The 23,555-nt window shown below is 36.9% G+C and overlaps 1 protein-coding gene across 2 annotated transcripts in view; it reads right to left on the reverse strand.

The window, feature by feature from the left end:
* Window positions 1-855: 855 nt before the first annotated feature.
* TRIQK (triple QxxK/R motif containing) overlaps window positions 856-23,555 on the reverse strand; it is a 59,147-nt gene continuing 36,447 nt past the window's right edge. For both annotated transcript variants that reach the window (XM_019614151.2, XM_010709130.3), the window contains 2 exons: window positions 13,809-13,894; window positions 856-3,845 (listed from right to left, as the gene is read on the reverse strand). In XM_019614151.2, the coding sequence (XP_019469696.1) occupies window positions 3,732-3,845; window positions 13,809-13,894 (200 nt within the window). In that variant the 3' untranslated portion in view covers window positions 856-3,731. The remainder of the gene's footprint in view (window positions 3,846-13,808; window positions 13,895-23,555) is intronic.

Consider the following 23,555-nt stretch of genomic DNA (forward strand, 5'->3'; position numbering starts at 1 on the left):
TGTATGATACGCAGCAGTGAACGTTAAATACAGTGTTCTTCAACAACAGTTTAAATATATCTCTGGGGTCCATTAGGGAAATGCTTAACATGCTTCCTAAACTTCCAGTAAAATGTATTTATGGACTCTAGGAAATAAGAGTTAAAGCCTTTCCTTGGCAATTTTCACCAGTGGCACAAGTAAAATTAGTTTGAGGCTTCTGTCCTGAGATGGTCAGTGTCCTAGTTCTGCTTCTAAGGGAAAAGCAGAACTGCTGAGGAAATATTTACTGAGCAAAATCACTGCTGGAATGCTGTAGTGCCTTCCTAGCCAGAGCCATTTCCAGATGGGACATCCACTCCTGTCCAGTGCAGGAGAGCCCTGCACAGGCATCTCCTGCGCAGCCTCTGCCTCAAAGAAATTCCATGTACTCCACAAGCAGCCTGAATTCCACTCTGTCCCCAAAGGTGAATTTCCTTGAAAAAAACTACCCAGTCACGCCAGAGCTCCTTTGTAAATGATTTGATCAGCAATCTGTCTTTGAAACAACAGTATAAAAGCATTATTTTTATAATAAAACCAATCCATCTGAAGTTGATGGTAGGTACACAGAACAACTTCATCTGCAGAAAAAGATCTGCTGTACTGGTAGGATGCCAAGGAAAGCTCTCTTTTACTGTCTTTTAAGTATTCATAGGCGACACTTAGTTTTAATATGAGCTCAGGGGTTAGAAATGCTTAGAATAATCCAAATATTCTAAAACTGGCGAGTATCACTGCTCAGATTGGAACACTGTGCTACCTAGATTGCCTTAATGTCTTTTATAATTTATATATAATTCAGTGCGACACATCCAACATTAACAAGAGCACAAAGAGAGTAAAAATCCATTTATTATTAAAACAAGCACTAAGCAACTCATACAAAGATAGATGGCCCCAAAAAAATGCGGAGGCATGTTTCAATCTGAGATATAAGCAAGGTAAAATAAACCATATATTTGCAAGACATACCTACAGCTATGGACACAACAGTGCTCTAGAAAACAGAAATAACTTCAGGCTGGATTATGATCCCCTTGGAGTAAATCAGATCCTGAACTCAGGATACTCATGAATGAGAAAGCTCACAATGTAACTTCAATTCTAATATTGTTGTGTCTGTGCCTTTTAGAACACCAAGGATGAAGAATTTGATGAGAGGTAGAGGCTTTTAGCTTTAAAAAAATATTGACATGGTCCCATTAGAAATTATTGTACTGATAAGAGAATCACTGTATTTGCTGCAATATTTACCAGGTATTTCTATGTACACTGAACAGAAATTTATCCAGTTTATCTAAGCAACAGAAAAATTTCTCATTATATTTATCTTTCATGTAAATGAAAAGGTCTAACTGAAATGAAGCCAACAGTGCAAACTATGGCACTTGTGGGCACTGTGGATTGATACGCCACAAATCAGGAAAGCTGCTTCAGTCACACACATACGCACACTGATTTTGTCTATGAGTCATAATTATGGGAAATCAGATCTTCTAAGAACATCATGTTCATAAATTTGACAGTAGGAATAGCATGCTTTTTAATATGACTGATTCAGAAAGCAAGTTACAAGACAACCTGTGTGATGGTGATAACCACGCGTCATTCTCAGACCACATATCACCCAGGGAGCTACACGCAAACATTAACATAGCAATCCTTCCAGTATTTTATGGAGCAGGAAAATTGCTCATGCAAAGTAAAAGGAGAGGTCTGTAGCTTCTATGACATGTGGTGTGCCATTGGTGAAACAAACAGCATGTCACATCCAAGAAGACAGTTTGTGACGAGCATTTCTCTCCACTGAAAAGAGGGCCATGTGTCAGAAAATGCTTCGCCATAAATGCAACATGTCGGTAAGAGTTTGGTCATCTATAGGAGCATTAGCAGACTATCAGGCACATGAATATCTGTAAGAGTCATAATTAGAAAATAAGAAATAATTGCATGTATGTATTTCTTTTTCATATTCTTCTTGGAAGATGGTGTACTCTATATTTCTAGAGGAGCTGCTTTGCACTGCATAAAGTGAACGAGGAGTATGACAGAGAAGTGTATCCTTAGAGACTCATGGCATATAAGGTCATAGTTACTGTATGGTTTAAAAACTAACTGTATTGAGCTAAGTTCCTTAAGTGGTGATAATGGGACTGTGTCAATTTAAAATAAACATACTTTCCATTACAATAGTTGCTAGACTTTGGTATGCCCTTGTCTCCAGAATCACTATATGGAAACTCAGTGAAGTGTTTCCAGAACAAGTCAGTAAATGCCACAGTTGCAACTAAAACTGAAATGGGTACCTAAGATTAAGAGAAGCTGGTTTGCTAATAAAATTTCAAAATTACATCAACTTTTCCGGAAGTCAAACTGCCTAACTCCCTTACACATTCAGCAGCAGTGGGTCCATGCTTTTCTTGGTTTCAAAAATAAAAGAAACTAGAGAAAATCTGACCAGATTTTTGAAGGATCAGAAGAAATCCTTTACAACCACAAGCTCAGTAATATGCCAAAACTGAAGCAGAACAGGGTAAAGCCAAAATTTTAAAGCTCCCTGCAGCTGCTTTGACATACCAACTTCTTTAAGTTACTTTTGGTTATCAAAGGCATCAGAAATGATATCCACACTGCATATTCCAAAAGATACTTTGCAAGAACTAAAGGATGACGTGGAGCCAAGATTTTCCCACTTACAAGAAGTATACGTGAAAGGATTCTTAATACTCACAACTTCATACATTAGTTTGATGATAAAAATGATTTTATAACTGGAAATACACATTTTTTTTTACAATACCCTCCAAACAGGTAGAACAAGTTGATATCACAACCAGCAGGAAGATTATAATTAAAATACAACTTTGACTTTATATTAATAATAGAGCAATATACTAATTAAGCCCAACATCGATTGAACTTTCTATTTACACTAGTTCAGACAGCACAGGAGGCAAAGAACTGTGTTTCAGAGGCATATGCGAATGTTAGAGCTTCTGTCATCCAGGTGCCATTTCTGACAGAACACATGTGTGCTGAACAGTTGGCAAAAGAATGAAAAAGATTACTGTAGATATATGGGCACACAGAATCTGGGATGACATAAAATTAAGTCCATATAGGAGGTGACAGACTGCTTCTAAAAAGATAATTTTTTCCTACAATTTCTTCCATCTTTGGGAGCGCATTTGTGCATACATGTTTAAAAGAAAGATAAAAAGGGAGATAAAGAAAGAGGGGGGTTTGATATACTTTAAATACAAATCAATAAAAGATTTTTTTTTTTGTATGATATTTCCGCTTTCTTTTGGGAAAAGAAAAATAACGTAATTCAGCTATTAGGAAGCTTTGATTCCTAAATTTAGTCAAGGCAGATTCTTCTCCTGTGAAGTCAGCATCAATACCCAAGATAATAATAGCACCTGTCTTTTGACATCAAAGTTCTCTGCCTGAGAAAATATAATGTAAACAATAAACTTCCTGTATTGTGCTGCAGCTCCTGGTTTTGGCGTTAACCAAATATGCTTGCAGGGCATGAGTGTGCTTCCTTTCTTCTGGAGATCTGGAATGTAGAAGTAACGTGTTGCAAAACTTACAAATTTGGACTGCAAGAAATGGCATTGTTTACTGTCTCCCAGGGAAGGGACTGTGTGTTCCTACGTAGTCTTGTTCAAGCTGAAGAAATCTTGATAATAGATTCATTGCATCTGCTAGTTTTCATCTGGATCCAGATCAAGGTCAACTTCATTGGAAATGTTAAGATAAAAGAAAGCATAAAAAGCCAACAGAAGTACCAATATAGCTGCAAGGACAAGGGCAACTTCCTGTAGAAGTAAGAGAAAAAAATTAAGACCGAAACTGTTAGACACAGTATCATAATTTAAAATAAACCAAGTTTAAATGTTATGTCCCTTCTACACTGCACAGCAAAATAACATCAGACTTTGTATAATGATTTCTTCTTGATTAGATTTCAGAGTGTTATAAAATCCATTTTACTTAGTAAACATTTCTTTAAGTTTGATACACTTCCAGAAATATTTGGCCTAAAGATCTTTGGCTTGACCTAGAAATGGGAGCTTTTATCCTTTTATTATTTCATCCCTTCCTTTTTAAAAGAAAACACGGAACTCATGAACCACAGTTTTGAACACAAATTTAAGTTATGAATTTACACTGTGAATTTTGATGTTTTCTAGCAATATGTTACTGCTTTTTGCCAACAAATTTGTAATTTTTTAATGAAGCAAACACAGTATGTTGGAAGTCAATGAAAATTGCTACCTCTACCTCCCAACCTCCTGGCATGCATCACAATATGGATCTACAAAATCCTTCAGAATTGGATGAAACTTTTCTTCCTTCCCCTCTGCAATAAGGCAAAAAGCACAACAATTCGCACTTGCACTTGCCTCTCTTCCCATAAAATATTACAAATCGCTGCATCTTCCTTAATTAATATAAAAATGTCTTCCAAAGTATACATGATTTCAGCAGCTTTCAGAATCAGAAAAATGTTTTTGTACTAAACATCATACTCATTATGTGAATGCCTATCATCATATTCTAACTTAAGGCTGGACTCAGTTAAAACTTCAACTTTACATCTAAGATATAACAAATCAGAGTGTGAACATCCTCTTTTTAACACTATTTCCAATGTCACAGTGTTTCACATTTTTAAGTTTTTATTTTCCAGTAAAGCACCACACTCTCCTTATAGTGTTGACTGTCATTTTGTTAGACAATAAAAGCAGAAATATAGATTTGGGAAAAAAACCTTATGTTCCTTCAGATGAGTTTGCTCACTTCCACAAACTATCCTCCTTCTTCAAAAAAGAAATAATAATCATCTCTCAAAATCTCAGCTTCATGCTAACCTACAAATCATCTGCATCAGAACAACACACCCATACACTTAAAAAGAGAGGAGTAAAACAGTTCAATGCATTTATAGTAAGTAACCTGAATTGGTATAGAAAATGGTGTGTCAACCTTACTCTGCGAGTGGGACTGAATGGAGACAGCTGTAGTTCATCTAGACTATCAGACAACCTTTTCAGTTACAGGAGAGCATCTGACCCTGTCCAGTGTAAGATTCCTTGTGTCCTAAACAAGACGTCAAAAAGAAGTCACACAAATACTCTCTAAAAATGCCTTAGACTATGAGTGGAGTACAGATCATCATCACAGGTCAGGTGTAGAGGTCTATACCACAGGATGGACTCCTTCAGGATCTCCCAGTTTGTGGTTGCTTTGTGACTGACTTTGCACATCTACTGCCATGAAAGAGTTAAAAGTGTGTTAGTTTCACTTCTTAAAGTCTAGCCCATTATCTGGCATTCTTCTAGAGAACAGCATTTCATTTGCATTTACATAAATGCATTATATAGTTTATCAGAATGTTGGATCAATAATTCAACATATGCCATCTAATAAACTTTGAAATACTACTGCCTTGGTGTATGCTCTATGGGAGTCTTTGTTCTATAGAAACTTTTGCTTTACATTTTATGTGGATGATTAATTGATGTGCACTTGGAATTTATTTTACATGAAAATTGTTCCTGTAAATTGGCTGAGGCTGTTTGCTGGAGATTTCAACAACATTTTCCTCTTAGAGTTATACCATCCTCTGAGCCTTCCTTTCCTGTTTTCATATGATTTGATTAAAGAAAATGCATCTAATTCACTAAAATATTAAAGAAAGTGATTTTGCTTTGTTGCAGTTGCAACACGTCAGTATCTCACAAAAGGGCACGGCAGCATCAGACAGGTTTCATTTATTTCCTTGTATCCACAGCTGTGCTCCCAGACCCATCTGGCCACACAGCTACTAATCTTAAGAGGATGTAATAAACAAGTGACATACAACTGCAAGCTCCATCTGCTCAGCAGAGTGGACAACAAAACCATGCAATGCAGGCACTGTTCACACTTGACACAGAGAGCAAATTCATTCCGGTATTAAAAAGTTTTTCCCTCGTTTGGATGCCATACTTGCTGTCCTTTCTGCTTTACAGTAAGTCCTCTGCCCCTCTCCCTTCTGTCCTCTTTCCCCTGCGGAATTTTGTGGTAGCAGCAGCAAAATTCTGGGAACGTCTGCACTAAAGATTTGTATTCTGGGAAGTGGAACAGGGACAATTTTGATTTTATTCTCTGTATCTGCTTTGATGAGATTCCTCTCTGCCTAAGTTTTGCAGCGAATAATGTGAGAGAACATAACTTTCTTCAAACAGGCATTAGGAAGGAGGTGCCTGGAACAGTATTTACTAACCCTGGGAATGACAGGCCTTATTGAAATTCCTAGTCCAGAACTATGCAAGCACCCTAATTCTGAGTTACTGAAGAAGGCCAAGAAACAAAAATCTAAAATAAATAGTCCAACAAAAGATGCCTGGCTCTCAGATAGGGATATACAGTCTCCTAAGAATTGTATCCAGTTTATGAACTTTTAGAAACATAAATTTTGCAATGTAAGTAGCAAATGAGATGCTACACCACTGCACTGTATTTGCAACAACAGTACATATTGTCATTCTAATTTGTTTTATACTTATCAGGCTTTGCTATTTGTATTTTAAGCCATGCATAGAAATGAAATGTTAAAATACTCCCTGCTCAGCATATATAGTTCCCATTCTCTTGCACGTTATGGATCATCCCTATCACCGCTCTGCAAAATCCATTTACTCAGAGGATTTCAACATGAATAATTAACCAATACAGAAAAAAGTCCAATATAAATAAACTTAAAATGATCACAGGGCTTTTTCTCCCTCTTTTTTTTTCTTCCATAAGAATGTTAGGAAATAACATCCCTGCTCTCAAACTCCAAAATACGCTCAGACACCTGTAAAAGGAACACAATTTTCTACTATATTTTCTCATACTTTGAATATTTTCTGTAGAACTCTTTGTCAGAAACTTTTTCCATAAAGGAAACACGTGCCATTATGGGATACCATAGTTCTCCTATCATTTTTTGTCAGTTTTATGTCTCTCATGCCAAAATGCTCAGATAATGTCCTCAGATTTGCTTTGATGGAATAAGTTGCAGAACTGGGATCTAAATGAGAATAAAAAGGTATGAAAAAAATGAAGGACCTGATGTGGAAAAAAATGCTATGGCAATGCAAACCTGGATGCTGTGTATGACACTATCATACACCACAAGAAAAGAGTAGTGCCACACTCAGGAAATTTTGGAGTTTTTACATCTTAACTTACATTTCATTGTCCTCCAAAGAGAAACATACCTTTTTTAACTGACACCATCTTAAATCCAGGTGAAAGATTACCACAGATTTCTGTCTCTGAAATGTTTAACTATCCCAATTAATTTCTGAAAAGGGATAAGAGGAAAAGCATTCGGACCAAGGATACTTATATAGAAGTAAAAAAATGGTACCTGGATTTGAAAATAAATCTTGTTATTATTTCTAAGTGGAAGGATTTATTTGGGCATTCACTGTAAATATTTTTACAAGGTTAAAAATAATAACTAACAATAATTGTTGACATTGATGACATGGCAGCTTCAGAATCATAGAATGGCCTGAGTTGAAAAGGACTACAATGATCATCTAATTTCAACCTCCCTGCTACATGCAGGGTAGCCAACCACCAGACCAGGCTGCCCAGAAAACCCAGGACCTACATCCTGAATGCAGGAGATTCTACATCTAATACAAGGTAGCAAAAATTAACTTTTATCAGTAATTTTGATCATTAAAATTTTCAGACGGCACAAAGATCATTATGGCCTCAAATAATGAAGACAAACTACTATTGCAAAGTCACCTAAAACATCTGGCTATGTGATCACAAAGCAGCAGGATTCATTTTAACACAGCTAAATAAAGGCAATATATAAAGTTATCGAAGATGTAGGCAGTACACATAGAGTGAAGGATTCTGCCTTGAAAACCTCTGACTCTAAAATGGTCTTATAATTTAAGGGGTAACCACTCCTTCGGTGTGATTCTCTAGATGTGGAACGGGATTTCCAATAGGGAGATGACTGGTATTTATTTTATTATAGAGAAGAATGAGAGGTAGCTTGGTTACAACATATAACTATATATTCCATATACCTGTATTTAAGTAAGATGCTTCACAGTGTGAGGTCTTTCTACCTTGTTTATAAGAACCTCTCAAGGTCCAGCTGAGGTTGGATAAGCTCTCAAGCTAAGTCTTGAAATAAGATGCCGTTTCCTAGGAAAAGGAATGATTGAACATTTGAGTTGCCTCTTTGGGAGAATATTGGACTTCTATGGCTGTACATCTTTTATAATATTTCTCAACAAAATAAAATAGCATGAAATATATATTCTTTAGCTATTGGGAAGAATACTTCAACTTGGACAAGTGCTAAAGGAAATCCCTGCTGCTAGTCTTGGGAGCTGACTGCTTTCCTCCTTCAGGGTCATGGAATGACTGGGATTGCTGACATGGTCAGTGCTGTATTTGCAGCTTCTGGAGTACTAGACTGTTCAAAATAATGATAGTTCATGCTTCTGTGCTTCAGACTTTTCTATACAGGATCAGTTTCCTCCTCTTCCAAGAAATTTAGACCTGATGGAGAGGATCCAGAGGAGGGCCATGAAGATGATCAGGGTGCTGGAGCACATCAGTATTAAAAAGGAGATCATAAAAATGAGGGGAAATCAACTTTTTATAAGGGTAGACAGTGATAGGACAAGGGGGAATGGTTTTAAACTCAAGGAGGTTTAGATTGGATGTTGGGGGAAGTTCTTTACAGAAAGAGTGGTGAGGTGCTGGAACAGGCTGCCCAGACAGGCTGTGGATGAATTGAATGGGGCCCTGGGCAGCCTGGTCTAGTACCAGACTGGAGGTTGGTGGCCCTGCGTGGCAGGGGGACTGGAATTTGATGCTTAGGATCCCTTCCAATCCAAGCCATTCTGTGATTCTATGATTTCCCTTTAATTGTACCAATTTCATTCCTGAGATATGAAGTTTTTCTGGTTTTCCTTTCAGTTATCCTTTGAAGGGTTAGAGATTGATCATAACTGAGGCCAAAGCCTGAGAAAGATAGACCACTGCTCCGAGACAGTACAGAAAATCCTCCTAAGCTTCTGCCTGATGCATCTTGTTCAAAGTTGAAAGCCACCATGATTACTGTGCTTAAGTGTACAGGTCAGGCCAGGGTCAGATGGGAGCAATCTGATTTTTCTTTTCACTTTGCGCATTTTTCCTCTCTGTCCCTTCCATTTCAAGGTCAAGGATCAAAGTCTGACTGCTGGGATCACTGGGACTATCACGCTTTGTTCACTGGTGGCACATTAAGCTGCCCTGCTCTTTATGTGAGACACATAAACCAGTTTGGAGACACAGCATTTTGGCCATACAAAAGTGCTTGGATTTCCTTGAAGGTATCTGGATGAAATTTTATGATCTGTAGCACATAGAAGCCAGATCAAATGATCTAATAGTCCCTCGTGCCCTTAATTTCTGCAAAGCTATGAAACTGTATTCCCAACATATCTTGGCAAATGTAGTCCACTAACTTAGCAGATTATGAACAGCGTGAAATTAGAGAACACCCTTTGCCAAAATACACTAGGAATGTTTTGTTATCTGTTCGTACATAACTTATGCCAGATGAGATAAACTCTTAATAGTGAGCTAGCTAGATAAACAATAGATTAAGCATATATGCAAAAGAATGACAGACAGTAAGCTCACACTTTGCTAGGAAGTATTTTTTCCTTAGTGCAATCAATGTACTGTATTGCTAATAATTCTCTATGGAGTGCTATTCTGCAGTTGATTATGTCTTTGCAAGTGGGTGTAACACACTACTGTTCAGATTTGTGTCTGCCTTTCACCAAGAGAGAAAACTTCATCATTTATCCCATGGACCACTGATTCATTCTTGCAGCCTGTGAAAACAATCTTCCCTCAAGAATTCCCATTACTACTGGCTTCTGCCTACAAAACCCCAGCTATTTAGGGCTGAACTTGCACATTCCTCAAACTATTTTCTTCTCACCACCCTCCTGCTGGCACCTCTTCACTCACAAAAAGCAGAGTTAGCATTGACAATGTAGAGCCCTTGCTGGTTCGCCTGGGCAGCACGACCAGGTGGGTTTCTACCAGCACCAGCTGAAGGACAACAAAACACCCACATAGAGAAGGCCTAGAGGCTTTTTTTGTGTTTTTTTACTGCTACAAAGAATTTTGCCATATGCTAACACCAGGAGACATCCAGCATACCGCTTTCCCTCCAAGTTGTTTCTTGAGACAGGGTCTCTTTTCCAAGAGACACCATATATTTGGAACCATCTGCAATTAGCATCATACATACAAATAGAGCTTGTACAATAGCTCTGTTACAATATCCAATTTTTAAACATGTTTAAAGAACAAACATTATACACCACATGATAGCGTGGTCACCTTGCTTGAACTAACTTTTGATAGTTATTAGTGCTTAGCTACTTCTTTGACATTATCAACATGTATAAAATCTCTCATTGGGGAAATTAAAAAGTACTAAATGGCAGTGACTGAAAGAAACTTTGTTACTTTAAACCTTGCATTAAAATGACAAGGCAATCAAAGTTTGACAAGACAAGCTAATTAGTATGCCAGCAATGAAATGTGAAGGATCTCCAGGGGATTGGTTCTCGAAAGTTTTATGTCATTTATAGGGACTTCTTAAAGCAAATGTTGTCAGCTCTTGTGGTGAAATACACAACAGCTGAATTTCATTATCCTGATAAATATTGAGGACTGCATTCCTCTGTTTTCCAGTCCTCTTCTCTTTCTCCCTAAATACTTGTGCTTACAACTAGTGGTTGTTCTCCCCGTGAATTAAATCCTAGTGGAAAACAGTGCTAGAGGTATCAATGGTGTAAATGTTGTAAGTGGAATTTTCAAAGATTTGTAAAAATATCCCTCTTTCCTAGAGAGCGTCTACTTCTACATATCGTATGACAAACATATATTTCCTTTACAGTAACTTAAAAAGCAACTTAGGTTTTTCTATGAAAGTGTTAATATATTTTGAACTGCTGCATATTGCATAGTGTAGCAAATACAGATAAACAATAAAAGGTGAATACACAAATATGTGTTTTTTCAAACATTTAACAAGAACCTTGGACATTTCTATTTAAAGTGCTGCCTACTTATTACATTGCTCTGTAATTATATCACTTTTCTTTCCTCAACACAGACTGAAGTTAATCAACTGTCACAGAATCACAGTCTGCATCACATAAAAATACAAAATTCTCACCCTTAGGAAGGTGAACCATGCTAACTTTGCTAACGTGAAGCGACAGCTATGACAGTATCTTCCCAAATGAAGAGCTCAGGCACACTCAAAGCTTGGAATATTAGGAAACAAACAATTAAAGTAACATGCATCTAGCCTCAAAATAGTTTCACAAATGTATATACCATGAGACCTCAAATCTTCTGCTTTTTCTAGTTGTCAGAGGCATAAGAATGGTTTAACACCAAGGAGATTTCAAGAAATTCTCATTTCCAAATTTATCCAGATGACAAAATAGCAGTATTTTGGATTGGTGTGGAGGATGAAAATATCTGCCATAAGATTGCTCTTGGGCAGAGAGAGGAACTCAAGGATGGATGGAGCAAAGCAATCCTTATCTGAGAGAGGGTCAGCTTGGGAGGGTGCTCCCCAGGGACACAGAAGCCACATCACCAAGCAGCCTCTCCCAGCTGAAGGGATAAAGCAAGCTGAAGTGTTGTCACTGAGAAACGGAAAGAGCTGTGAGTTTACCTAATTGCTGCGCTGAGCACCATACGTTGGGTCAGTGGAAGGGCAGCGTTTTAATCTACAGGGACTCTCATTATTCTGGTGAAAGTATTTTAATACTTAGCAAGTCTAAGGCTGTTTGCATTAAGGCTCAGTGAGAAGGTCTTGCCTTCCTTCCCCATAAGCACATCCCTGGTGTCCACCTTCCCTTCCCTTTTGCTTAAGCTCTGTCAGCTTTTCTCAGCAATTAGGAAGCAAGGCAAATGACTGTGATCTGTTTGAGGATGATCAATCACATTTTAAGGCCCACGTGTGCAAGAGACTTTACAGTCAGAAGACATCATCTTAAACAATCTTTTTTCTTCCTCTCTTCCATTCTTTCTCCCTTTCTCTCTTTTCCATCCTTCCTTCCTTTCACAGAGGCAGAATTGCAAACCTAAGACATTTCAACTAGGATAACCCCAAGAACACAACACCCCACATACTGGAGAGCATGTTGATGGCAAAAGTCATTCGTAACTGCAACAAAGCTGGCATTCTACTAAAATATGCCGGAACACATTTGTACAGAATAAACAATTCTTGTTCTTCTTATTCACTAATGTTTCAGTTTCACTATACATATGATTACACATATGCTTTTCCATTCTCCCTCAATTTGCTTTCAAGAATTAAGAACAAAGGAAATAAACATGTTTTGAGGACTAAGGCTCCTACTTTTCTCACTTGTATGACATATGCATAAAACTTGTATATTTCTAAAGAACTAAGCTGTACCGTAAAAGTCTCCAAGTAGAACATCACTTTTAAAAGGTCAATGTATTGAAAGTAAAATGAAAAGAAAAAGCAAAATTTAATAAGAGAAGGAAAAAAACATCAAACACAAAAGGTTAATAATCTATCCTTTAAACAAAAAAGGCAATCTACTTTTTCTCATTAAAACCTGACACACAGCACTAACTGAGGAGATTATGTTGTGAAAACATACTGCATCGCACGGTAATGCTTGATCGAGATCAGCAATCAGGAGCAAAAAGAAAGCACTGTTTCATGATTATAATAGCAAATTCTGGAAGACAACCAAATACATCATCTGGCAGCTCAACAGCTGTTACAGCTTGGTAGTAATACCTTGGCATTTGCTATAACTTGAAAAAACTGATTTCTCATCTGCCAGATACAAGAAAATGTCCTCCTTTTAACATTTCTTTACTTTCTTTCACTAGAAAACCCAGCTATCTAATCTTTTTTAATAATTATTTTACACTTTTTTTATCCTTGCTGCTAAGTTAATTGGGCATCACTTTGATTTAAAAAAAAAAGTTGGATGGAAAAATATCAAATGCAACCTAGATAAAACAACGTTTTACGTTCAGCAAAATTCAATTTTGATGATATAGGATAGTAGATAGCATAGAGTATTCCTATTTGTCCTCCTTGTTCACATTCACAGTCATGATCAATTGGCCATTATTATACCTCATAACTTCCTGAAAAAGAGACATTTCCAAAATAAAGCTCAGTATCTCTCCAGGTGTTTTGTTCTTACTTAAGCCTATTGTTTCCAAGTCAGAGGCATTACACACGGATGTAGACTAAAATAATGATGCTGTGAATTTACAACATGTGTCTTTAAACCTTGTCTTTAAATTACTCCTGGGTATAGGGAAGGAAGAGGAAGAAAGAAGACATTTACTGTTAATTTTGTAACAATATGAACTAGTCAAAGCATTTGTTTTGTGTGTACAGTGGCACCCCAAAAAGATCAATTTTCTAAGTGCACAATATTTTGGCATTTAAGTAAATACGCATCATAACAAGAACTTGGACTATCTTTTAGTGTTTCCAGTTTTCTAGTTATTTCAGGGTTAAGTAAAAGCAATTCATCATAAATATTTTAGATTCTGGCATTCCACTTAGATTTTGAAGTGTCATAAACAATATCTCTCAGAAATCAATATTCATGCAGCACATCTATGGGGAAAAGAAACAACAAATACACAAAGGTGGAATAAGCTATCAAAGAGAATTCTACCTTCACGCCTAGTGCAGTTTTCTTGGCCTCTGCTTTTAATCTTGTTGCTCTTAACATAGGTCTGGTTTTCTTATAATCTTGCTTTCCTAGAGCAGAAGAACACATTTATTGAAAATGATGCCAAAAAAGATAAAGAACGTCAGCAATTATCTCAGTTTGAAAGTCAGCTCTCACATTTGCAAACATCTCACAGTTCAGCACTTTAAACAGAAGCCGCTTTATAGGACAGGGGCCCAATCAGAAGAACAATGTTCCTAAACTCAGATGATGATAGCAACAAGCTGATAAATCAGTATAGAACCTATTACTTCAGAGATATCCAAATACACATACTGACAGCCATCCACTAGTACAATGCTTATTAAATTGTTCAGTAAGCATCAGACTGCAAGTAAGTAGATTAAAGGAGGATGACGTTTTACCCCTTGCTTTTCAATCAAAGCAAAATTTTCATTATAATTTTTGTTGGTTAGCCACCTCTAATGCATTTATAAATGTGTAATACGTGACATTATGGAGAGCGTAAATGTTTCATCATTCTGAACTGGAACATTATTTGTGAGCAGCAGAACTCAGAGACATGCAGGTCAATCCAAGTAAGCATTAATAAAACCATCGTTTCACACCATCTGTTTATAGAAACATGTTACACGGAAACTTCTAGAAGTGTCTTAGATGCGCTTTTAAAAAATTATGAGAACCACCTCTTACAGCCACTACATTGTGCAGCCAAGTGCTTCAGGACTGAGTCCATATGAAGTGAGTTCAGAGGAGGACATGAGAGTACTTAGAAATGGTATAAATCATTTATCTCAATTTAATAATAAAGCATAAAATGCTCGATACCTCTCAGGGATATTTTTGCTATTTAAAGGACATGCTACCGCTGTATTGCACACTATTAACCAGAGCCTCTCTAAGCTGCCAGAAGTCAAGGTACTGATACAGTCAGAAAAGGAGGAAAAGAAAAAGGGAAATCCGTGAAGAAATAGCTGAGAGGGGTAGAGTCCTAGCACAACTCTTTCCTTTTTTTTCCCCCAGTGCATGCCTGAATTTTGTACTTTTTGTCTATTTTCAAACCGTATCCACATTGCTTAAAGAAGAAATCCTATATTTTTTTTCACCACTAGTTTTACATCTAGGTTTCACCATTATCACATTCAAATCATTTAACCTTTTGTCTAGAGCTGTGCCCAGTATTTCTGTGCATGTATCACTTCCATTTAATCAGCCAGATGGGGGACTTGCATTTATAAACAATAGAGCAATCTTCAGACTGAGATCTTACAATGCAGTGGTGGAATTCTGCAACATTAGTTGGAAAAGAAAGATCTTCTCCAGTGATACCCTGGATTCACACTTGTATCATTGTCCAGACTTTCTGTTTCATTTCTCTGCTCTTATTCAATGCAGAGCTCCTCTCTGTGTAGCATATGCTGTTTGCTCTCATAGTCTAATCTCTCCTCAACCCTAGGGATTATACACTGCAAAGGTCTCCGTATTATCCGTTGGTCAGATATTATTTATTGAAGACCTGAAATAACTTAGAAAATACTCATTGACAAAGGGAAAAATAACTGATATCATTTGAAAAAAGCATACATCAAATGGAGCGAAGAAAAGATGACAAAATGATTATTTATGTCTTACATTCCAATATATTCATCCAGTCAACATATCTCGTTTACAGGAGGGGATGACTGCAGCATTATTCTTCAGAAGTGAATGATATCTGATAATAGGATGCATCAGAGAGTTGACTGCTGTAACAGTCCAAACAATTATGGAGAGATATGCAGTAACAACCAATACAGCGAAGTCATGACATGAAGCCAGACTGAAAGAGAATTGTTCCCCCCTTAAAGTACTGCAGACGTACTTTTGCAATGAAATAGTTAAAGAGCTGTCAGAATTTCCATTATAAATGGCAGGAGTTTATAACTCATAAAAATTCACTCCAGGGTGAAATTTGGCATTAGATATACCCCAGCCTTGAATTTTTTTTGTTTTGTTTGTTTGGAGCCAACTTTCAATAAAATGATACAGCTGTTCTTACTTACTCATGAACAAACTATAGAAATTTATCCATTTGGGATGTTTTAAGTACGACAAAAACTTTCATTTAGAAGTATAAAGCTGACAAGGACTAGGTTCAATTTCAGTTCCCATAATTCACATTCGCTGTTCTCCCGTCTGGGGTAAATAAAGCAGGATAGTCAGAGTTTTCCCTTCCAGTGATGCAATGGCATTAGGTAATGAAAACTAGGAAGGACTGCAAGGCCCATTAGGGATGAGAAAAAATAGTTAGATGCTGTCCCCCACCTACCTTTCCTCTCATTGCCCATTCTCCCTCTTCTTCTCCAAGGACTAACTGCGAAGGTTACTAGAGCAGAGGTAAATACTGCACAGGAGACAGTCTCCCAAAGAAATTAATCAGGAGTACCAAGCCTATTTCTAGCAAAGAGTAGCTGACTGGTGTGATTTCCCTCAGTTTTAAGCACTCCAGTTATGGTTAAGACTGGATTGTAATTTAGAGAATACTTCCAGATTTATATTAAATCTGATATGAACAACTACCCCAACCTTTATAACGAATAGGCTATTTAAATAACTACTCCGGAGCTGATGCTTCTCCAAATCAATGTACCTGTCATTAATCCACCATTCTTCTTTCAAATACAAAAGCCAGAGAAAAAAACATATGGGAGAGAAACAGTCTGAGTCTACCAAGTGCAAAAGTTTAAAAAGGGCATCTGTGGAGTCCTTCCTAATGAAAACCAGATTTAGCAATTGCACTAAAGGACTCTTAAAACATATGAACTTTCTGAGGCCTTGGGAAAAACATCTGCAATACAGGACTATAAAGAACTCTGAAATGCAAAGCCCCAGCCACGTGAACACTGATCATTACCACCTGGAACACAAGCAGAAATAACTAGTTCTAGCTCCCTATGTTCTCTCTGAGCCTTCAAATTCAACCAGTTGGAGTATGTATATTCACACTTCCAATTTCTTACAGTTTTATCTCACTTATCCTGGAAAGCTTTGTACATTTATCCATCAGAGTCCTCAGCTAAAGCTGTTTCTTCATCCCAAGAAGTGATCATCAAAACCAGTTAAGATGGACTCAGCAAACAAAGCCCCATTTGTCTGCTCTACCCAATGTCTATTCAAGACAGTTACTGAGTTTTCCTGGGGGAACTCAGGAAGGCAAGAAAAGAAGCCAAAATCATATCACTGGAAAATTTCCAGACCAAATCCTACTTTGTGTATTACCTAAGCAAAATCCTTTCCTTTTTTTTTTTTTTACTTTTTTTCTCATTGTCATTACCATCAATTCTTCATTTTGTCTGTCAAACTCGAGTACCAGCTTTCCTTTCTTTTCTTCTTTTTCTAACTACCTCACTTTTATTTATTTTTTTTTACAAACTCAGTACTTCTATCTCTACAACTTATCCAAATTCCATCATTTTCGTGCCATTTTTAAGTCCAAAGCACTAGTCCATGATAAGAAAGCTATTCTTATCGTCTATTGCCATATCCTCCCTTGATTGGAGGAACTGGCCATAGGCAAGACAAAGACCAGCTGCAAAGACTACCCATCTTTTCATTTCAGCACTTGAGGTTGCCCTAGCCCTTCAGAAGTTCTCCAGAGCTCATCCTTCATCCCATCTCTTTATCCCATCCTTGTTTGCCCAGTTTTTTTTCTACTGTTTTGGTTGCAATGGGATCTCAGTGCCAGCTGAACAGAGCTGCCCCTATTTACAATCCTGTTTTGAAAACTCCCCAGAAGTGGAAATGAAAACTCCTCTATTAGCAGTAGAATAAGTAAAGCATGAAGATAAGAGTGAAAGATAGGGACTTTTTCAACTACTAAACTGCTGTATTGTGAAAAATGTTGGCACCTCCCATAGAGCAAGCGTTAGGAATTCATACAGTAGGCAGGATAAAGTTGTTTCTTTTCAAGATATTAGGATTAAAAAGCTATTGATTTCCAAAAAAATTTACTTCTATTAATATTGGAGAAAGGGATTCTATATATCTTCTATTCAATAATTTTAATAACAGATTAGATATGATCTGATCTGGGATGTTCTGTATTCTTTTTAACTAAGCCTGAAATGGTATCACTGTTAATGCAAAACTTAAACTAAATAGCAACTATGGGCTAGACAAGTTCATCAAGGTCTGGGTGACCTTTCCTATTTACTCTGCAGAAACGTGGTGACATTACCAGGTAGTATGTTAGTATGCAACCGTGCTTTGCATACATACCAAGCTCTGCAACACCAATAATGCAACATGTTGAACACTGTATTTTAAGAAAACTGACTACATCTCAGATTTTGTTTAAAGATGCTGCCAGTTACCACACAATCTGAACCTATATCATAACTTCTTAAAAAAAAAAAAAAAATTAGATTCCTGACCTTTCTAGATGTCTATTTTGTCATTCTAACAATTGCTCATTACTGGATTTGAATAACTGACTAAAGACTGCCTCTCTGTTTTTCAATTCATCAGGCTTAAGCAGAAACAGGACTGCATCTTTGGCCTTTGTTGATACTGTTGTCCAAGCTTATTATCATATGAATATCTGGTTATTGTTTTATAAATGTTCACATTTCGGGAGCTCACTGCCTTCTTTTCTCTCAGTAGACTTTACAATATCCACCTTCATTATCATCATGCGGCAGCACTGCTCTTCGTCTGCATTTTCTACTTTAAAAATTAATGCACTGCTATTTTCTGAATACTGTACTGTGTAAGCTGCTTATGAGTACATTATGCTATCAAGCGAGCACATGCAGAAAAGCTTCCTAAACTGTTATTCTTTCAATGAAAATACAGCTGGTTCTGCTTCAAAGGCACTTCTTTTCACCTGCAAATGGACTTGCTCCTACACTTATTCCTCAATTCATTGTCTTTTATTTGTGTCTGCAAATCTTTAATTGCCTTTAATTAGAAAAAAGTAAATTCAGTGCTTTAATCTTGCAAATACATTCAATCATAATTCTGTCTGGGATGAATACCAAGTTCTATTCACTGACTGATCTTTATAACAAAGGTATATAAATTTATTGTCCGTTTATATAGACCACAGCAATTAAGCCACAATGGAAAAACAAATAGATAAGAGTCAAAATATTTGAAACGAGAAATGTGCAATCTAAATTTAATTACTCAGACAAATTATTTGAAGATGAGTTATTTACAGCATGCCAAAAAACCTGGCAGATAGTAAAATTTGCTAATCAACATTACAAATTTAAAATTCCTTTCAACACTTTCAGCATAATTCGTAGCAACCAACAAACTACTGTCTTGAATCTTTCTCTGTTAGTGTTATAATCAAAACATTAGTCAGATGTTTTCCACGTAGTAGCAATCCATTTCATATGTTAAAAGTATTGTTTGAAGCAAAATAAAACCACAACTCCTGGGTAAATTTTAGTTACTGGTAGTTGTTTAACTAAAATATATTAATGTACCTCATGTTGAAACCCAGACTAAAATGTATAAATATCTAATTAGAAACTAGAAAAACTAGAAACAGGCTAAGACAAGCTTTGCTGTCTAGCTGGTAGTGTGAAATTGTACACCTAGTTAAGCTGAAATTAATGTTCTTATTATTAATTTGAATTATTGAAGGTTCCAGTTAAATCCTACTGAGCAAGCACAGAAGAATAAAATAGTCTTCTGGATTTTTTAGGGTTTCTGTAGTCTGACTCGGAGCAGGACCTTGATTTCCCCACTGTAACAGGTAGAGAGAAGCTGGTCTTTCTAGCAGGGGCAAGGATTCAATACAGAGGAATGCCCAGTCACACTATTCTCCACAATCTACAAGACACATTACAGTCATAAGATTTTTAGGAGCTTGCCTGCTGTAAGTCTCTTTGCATCCCATAGAGAGACTTCTACAAAAAGTGAGTGGCAGCCATGTAAGACAACCAAAACTGCCCTTTGGCAGTACCTATTTTACTGTTAACAACAACAGAGAGATCATAGAGTTGTTCAGCACCCAGATCATGAGCTTTGGTTTAACCTAAAGTTAGGTGTAACAAATCAAGTCCAAAGAGACTACATCTAAAAGAGAAGCAGAGAAACAGAAGAAGTGTCCTACATGTTTTTATTTGGATGCTTGAGACATTTCCAGACACGGTCAAATTACCTTTTAAGTATTAGGTAATATTAATATTATTAGCTTAGGTATGACTAGTACCATACAGATCCACAGAGAAACTGCAAGCTTAACTGGTGGTTCCTAGTGAATTCCATCCATGATCAGCTATTCCATGACAGTTCCCAAGCCATTTAAGCTATGTCTGTAATACAGAGACAATACTGTGCTGATGTACCGTAATTGTTACAGTGCTTCATCAGAACTTCTCTTGTGTACCAGCTACGTTCCTTGGAGTTTCAAGCTACAGAGTCACAGGATAATTAAGTTAGAAGGGATTTCTGGAGGTCATCTGGTCCAACCCTCTACCCACAACAAAGCCAGTTTCGAAAATAGATCCAGCTTGAAAGTTAATTCTGGTTGCTCAAGTCTTTGTCACGCTAAATTTTGAATATTTCCCAAGGAGGAGATTCCAAAACCTCTCTGAGTAACCTTTTCCAACATTTTACCATTTTAATGGTAAGAACAGTTTTCTCCTTCCTAATTAGAATTTCCATGTTCTACTCTGAGTGTGTTGCATCTTGCATTCTTGAGAAAAGTTAGGCTTCGCCATATATGAACATATGCCAGCAGTGTAACCTTGCTGCTAAAAAGGCTAACAGTAATTTGGGCTGCATTAGGCAAAATACCACTAGCAGGTCAAGGGAGATGATTCTGTCCCTCTATTTGGAACTGATGAGGCCACATCTGGAGTTAGCGCTGCGCCTAATTCTGTCCTTTCTAATACAAGAGAGACTTGAACATACTGAAGACAGTCCAACAGAGAGCTATAAAGACGTTTAAGGGCCTGGAGCACCTCTCCTAAGAGGAGAGGGCTGAGAGACCTAGGCCTGCTCAGATTAGAGAATGGTACACTCAGGGTGATCTCATTCTTAAATACCGGAGGGAAGGCTGCAGAGAGGACAGAGCCAGACTCTTTTTCAGGAAAGGTGACAACTGGCACAAACTGGAACACAGAAGATTCTTACCGACTGCCAGGCAGCACTGCTGTGCTGTGCAGATGCCAGAGAACTGGCACAGGTTTCCCAGAAAGGTTGTGGAATCTCCTCCTAGGAGATCTTCAGAATTTGGCTGCACATGGGTCTGCGTCCCCTGCTCTTTGTGTCCCTGCTGGAGCAAGGGTTGGGCCAGGCAGACCTGAGACCCTGCCCGCCTCAGCCACTCTGAAATTCTGTGAAACAGAAACTAATGGAATTCAGTAATGGGCTGTAAAAACAGTTAGTTTGTACTTTCAGCAGTTCTATAATGTTACAACAGTTTACTTCTGATTGGGAGGGAATAAAATTTATTTTTTTCCAACATGCTCTGGAACTCCTGAAAACCAGGCTTTCTCATACACTATAGCAGAATTTTTCTTTACCTGTCTTTACTAATGTCAGGAAGCTACGTGTCTGGCATGCAGAAGCAAGTGTTTTCTTAAGCACTTTGTAACATCACACAGCTCCACAGAGGAACCAATTGCACCCATATCCTAAGATATGCATACCAAAGAGCATGTTTAAATCTCTTTGAGAGATCTTAAACCAGTGACTGCAATTCATTGAGTAACAGAATCTGAATTCAGTGAAACTCTAATCATACCTGACATCTACATTTTAAATATGCATGCATCATCTATAACATTACAACTTGGCAACTGGAAATAACTGTTGGTCTAGGATGTTAAAGGAACCCCAGAAAAGGAAATTTGAAAAAAAAATTCTGGCCCACCCTCAGCTAAAATTAGAGAGCACATCAATTATCAGTAGTAATGGTTAGGGTAATCTACCTTTGAGAATTGGTGCAAGAACTCTAGTACACGAGCATGAAAAACAAGACTAAGCCCTCAAGAATTTACTATTATTTTTTTGCTTTTATTATCACATGGACATATTCAAAGGCCATTCTTTTCCAGAGAAACAGAAGACAGGCTTTCTTGTTTTTAATTGCTGTGATTACAAATGGAGGTTTTGGAGTCTTAGGTTAACAGAAACACTTTGTTATGTTTTAAGCATACTCAAGAACATGTCTGTAATCATAAAAAGCATGAAAACCCCCCACAGTCGCTGTCTTTTTTATTCAGGTTTAATGGCAGCTCAAATCACTGACCATTTTTCAATCTTGAGAGACAGAACAGCTTGACACTAATAATACATTTGTAAAGGACACATCATCATTTAACACAACATTAAGTGCTCAGGGACAACTTTTTACTGTAGACACAATGTGCTCTAAGCTCAGGGTTGACATTTAATGCTACAAAGATAATCCAACCAGTCATTCATGAGGGGTAAATTAATTTTCAAGCAACTATATTTCAGCTCTAAGCCAACTAGAAGGACGCATTAAAATGAATAAGTTTCTTCTACAAGATTAAAAAAAAAATGCCTGCAAGATTAAAAAAAAATAAAATCAAAATATAAAGCATCCTTAAGTATGCCAAAATATAAGCATTTAATTATTCCTATCTTTCTTGACTCCAGAACTCAAGTCTGGTAATATTTGTTAAATATAATATTCTGACAGGAAACAAAATCCTTCAGAAAATTTTCTATGAGTTGCCATGAAAAGCCGTAATTCATTAAAGAAACATTTTATATTTAAAGTCTCTACTAGGCATAGGTTGATTGTAACAGACAATTAAAAGGGTTTGAATTAGCACCTTTTCTGAGACTTGTTTTAAGGAATCTTTCAATGAAATATATTAACAATATAGAAAAGGATTTCAGAAAATAGGTTGTCAATAATGAAAAAAGATTTTAAATCAGTTAATGCAGTCGTGAAATTTCATTATTTTCAACACCTGTGGGACACAATTAATTGCAAGATCATAATAAAAAGTATGAAGAACAGCAGTAAAAATATTCACGCTTACTAGACACTGTTCGATGAGCATTTTTCTTCATACATTTCAAAATTAAATTATCTTTTAAAAACTTTTGTTCAAGCCCAACACATGCATGCCAGCAGGCATTAAAAAGTAATAGCTCCATCTAAAAAGGAGTATCTTAAATGATGACAGTTCTTCAATTAACCTTTCCAAGAATCTCTTTAACATTTCATACTCAAACAGACAACTACAAGAAACATTAAATACCTTTCTTAAAAAGAAATTAACAGAATTAATTTGAAACAGATCACTGAGTGAGTGTTCCACTTCTCCTCCATCTACATAATATACACATGCATGAATGTGCACATGTAGTTTCGAGCAATTTTTGTTACTTTGCTATGAAGCAATTTCCAGCATTTGCACTTCCTTATAAACAATTATGTTTTAATATAAATTCTGAAACAGGAAATAAAAGACAAATTTGACTGCATAGGAGTGACATACCACATTAATGCAAGTACAAGCTATAGCTTTTATCAAAAATTTGATTACACTTGGAAAGGATTTGATTTTTTTTTTGGACAATGGAAACTATCATACTCTTTCTTGGATGATAAAAGGTGTGAAAAAGGCAGCTCAGTGCATGGCACAAGGGCTGTACAGCTCACAAAGAGCCTTTCTGCCTTTTTGAGACAGGCTGAGCCTAGCTCCAACTTGGCTTACACTGATTTTATTAACTTTGCTGGCTGCAAGC

The sequence above is a fragment of the Meleagris gallopavo genome, chromosome 3 (assembly GCF_000146605.3).
Source record: "Meleagris gallopavo isolate NT-WF06-2002-E0010 breed Aviagen turkey brand Nicholas breeding stock chromosome 3, Turkey_5.1, whole genome shotgun sequence".
Classification (NCBI taxonomy): Eukaryota; Metazoa; Chordata; class Aves; order Galliformes; family Phasianidae; genus Meleagris; species Meleagris gallopavo.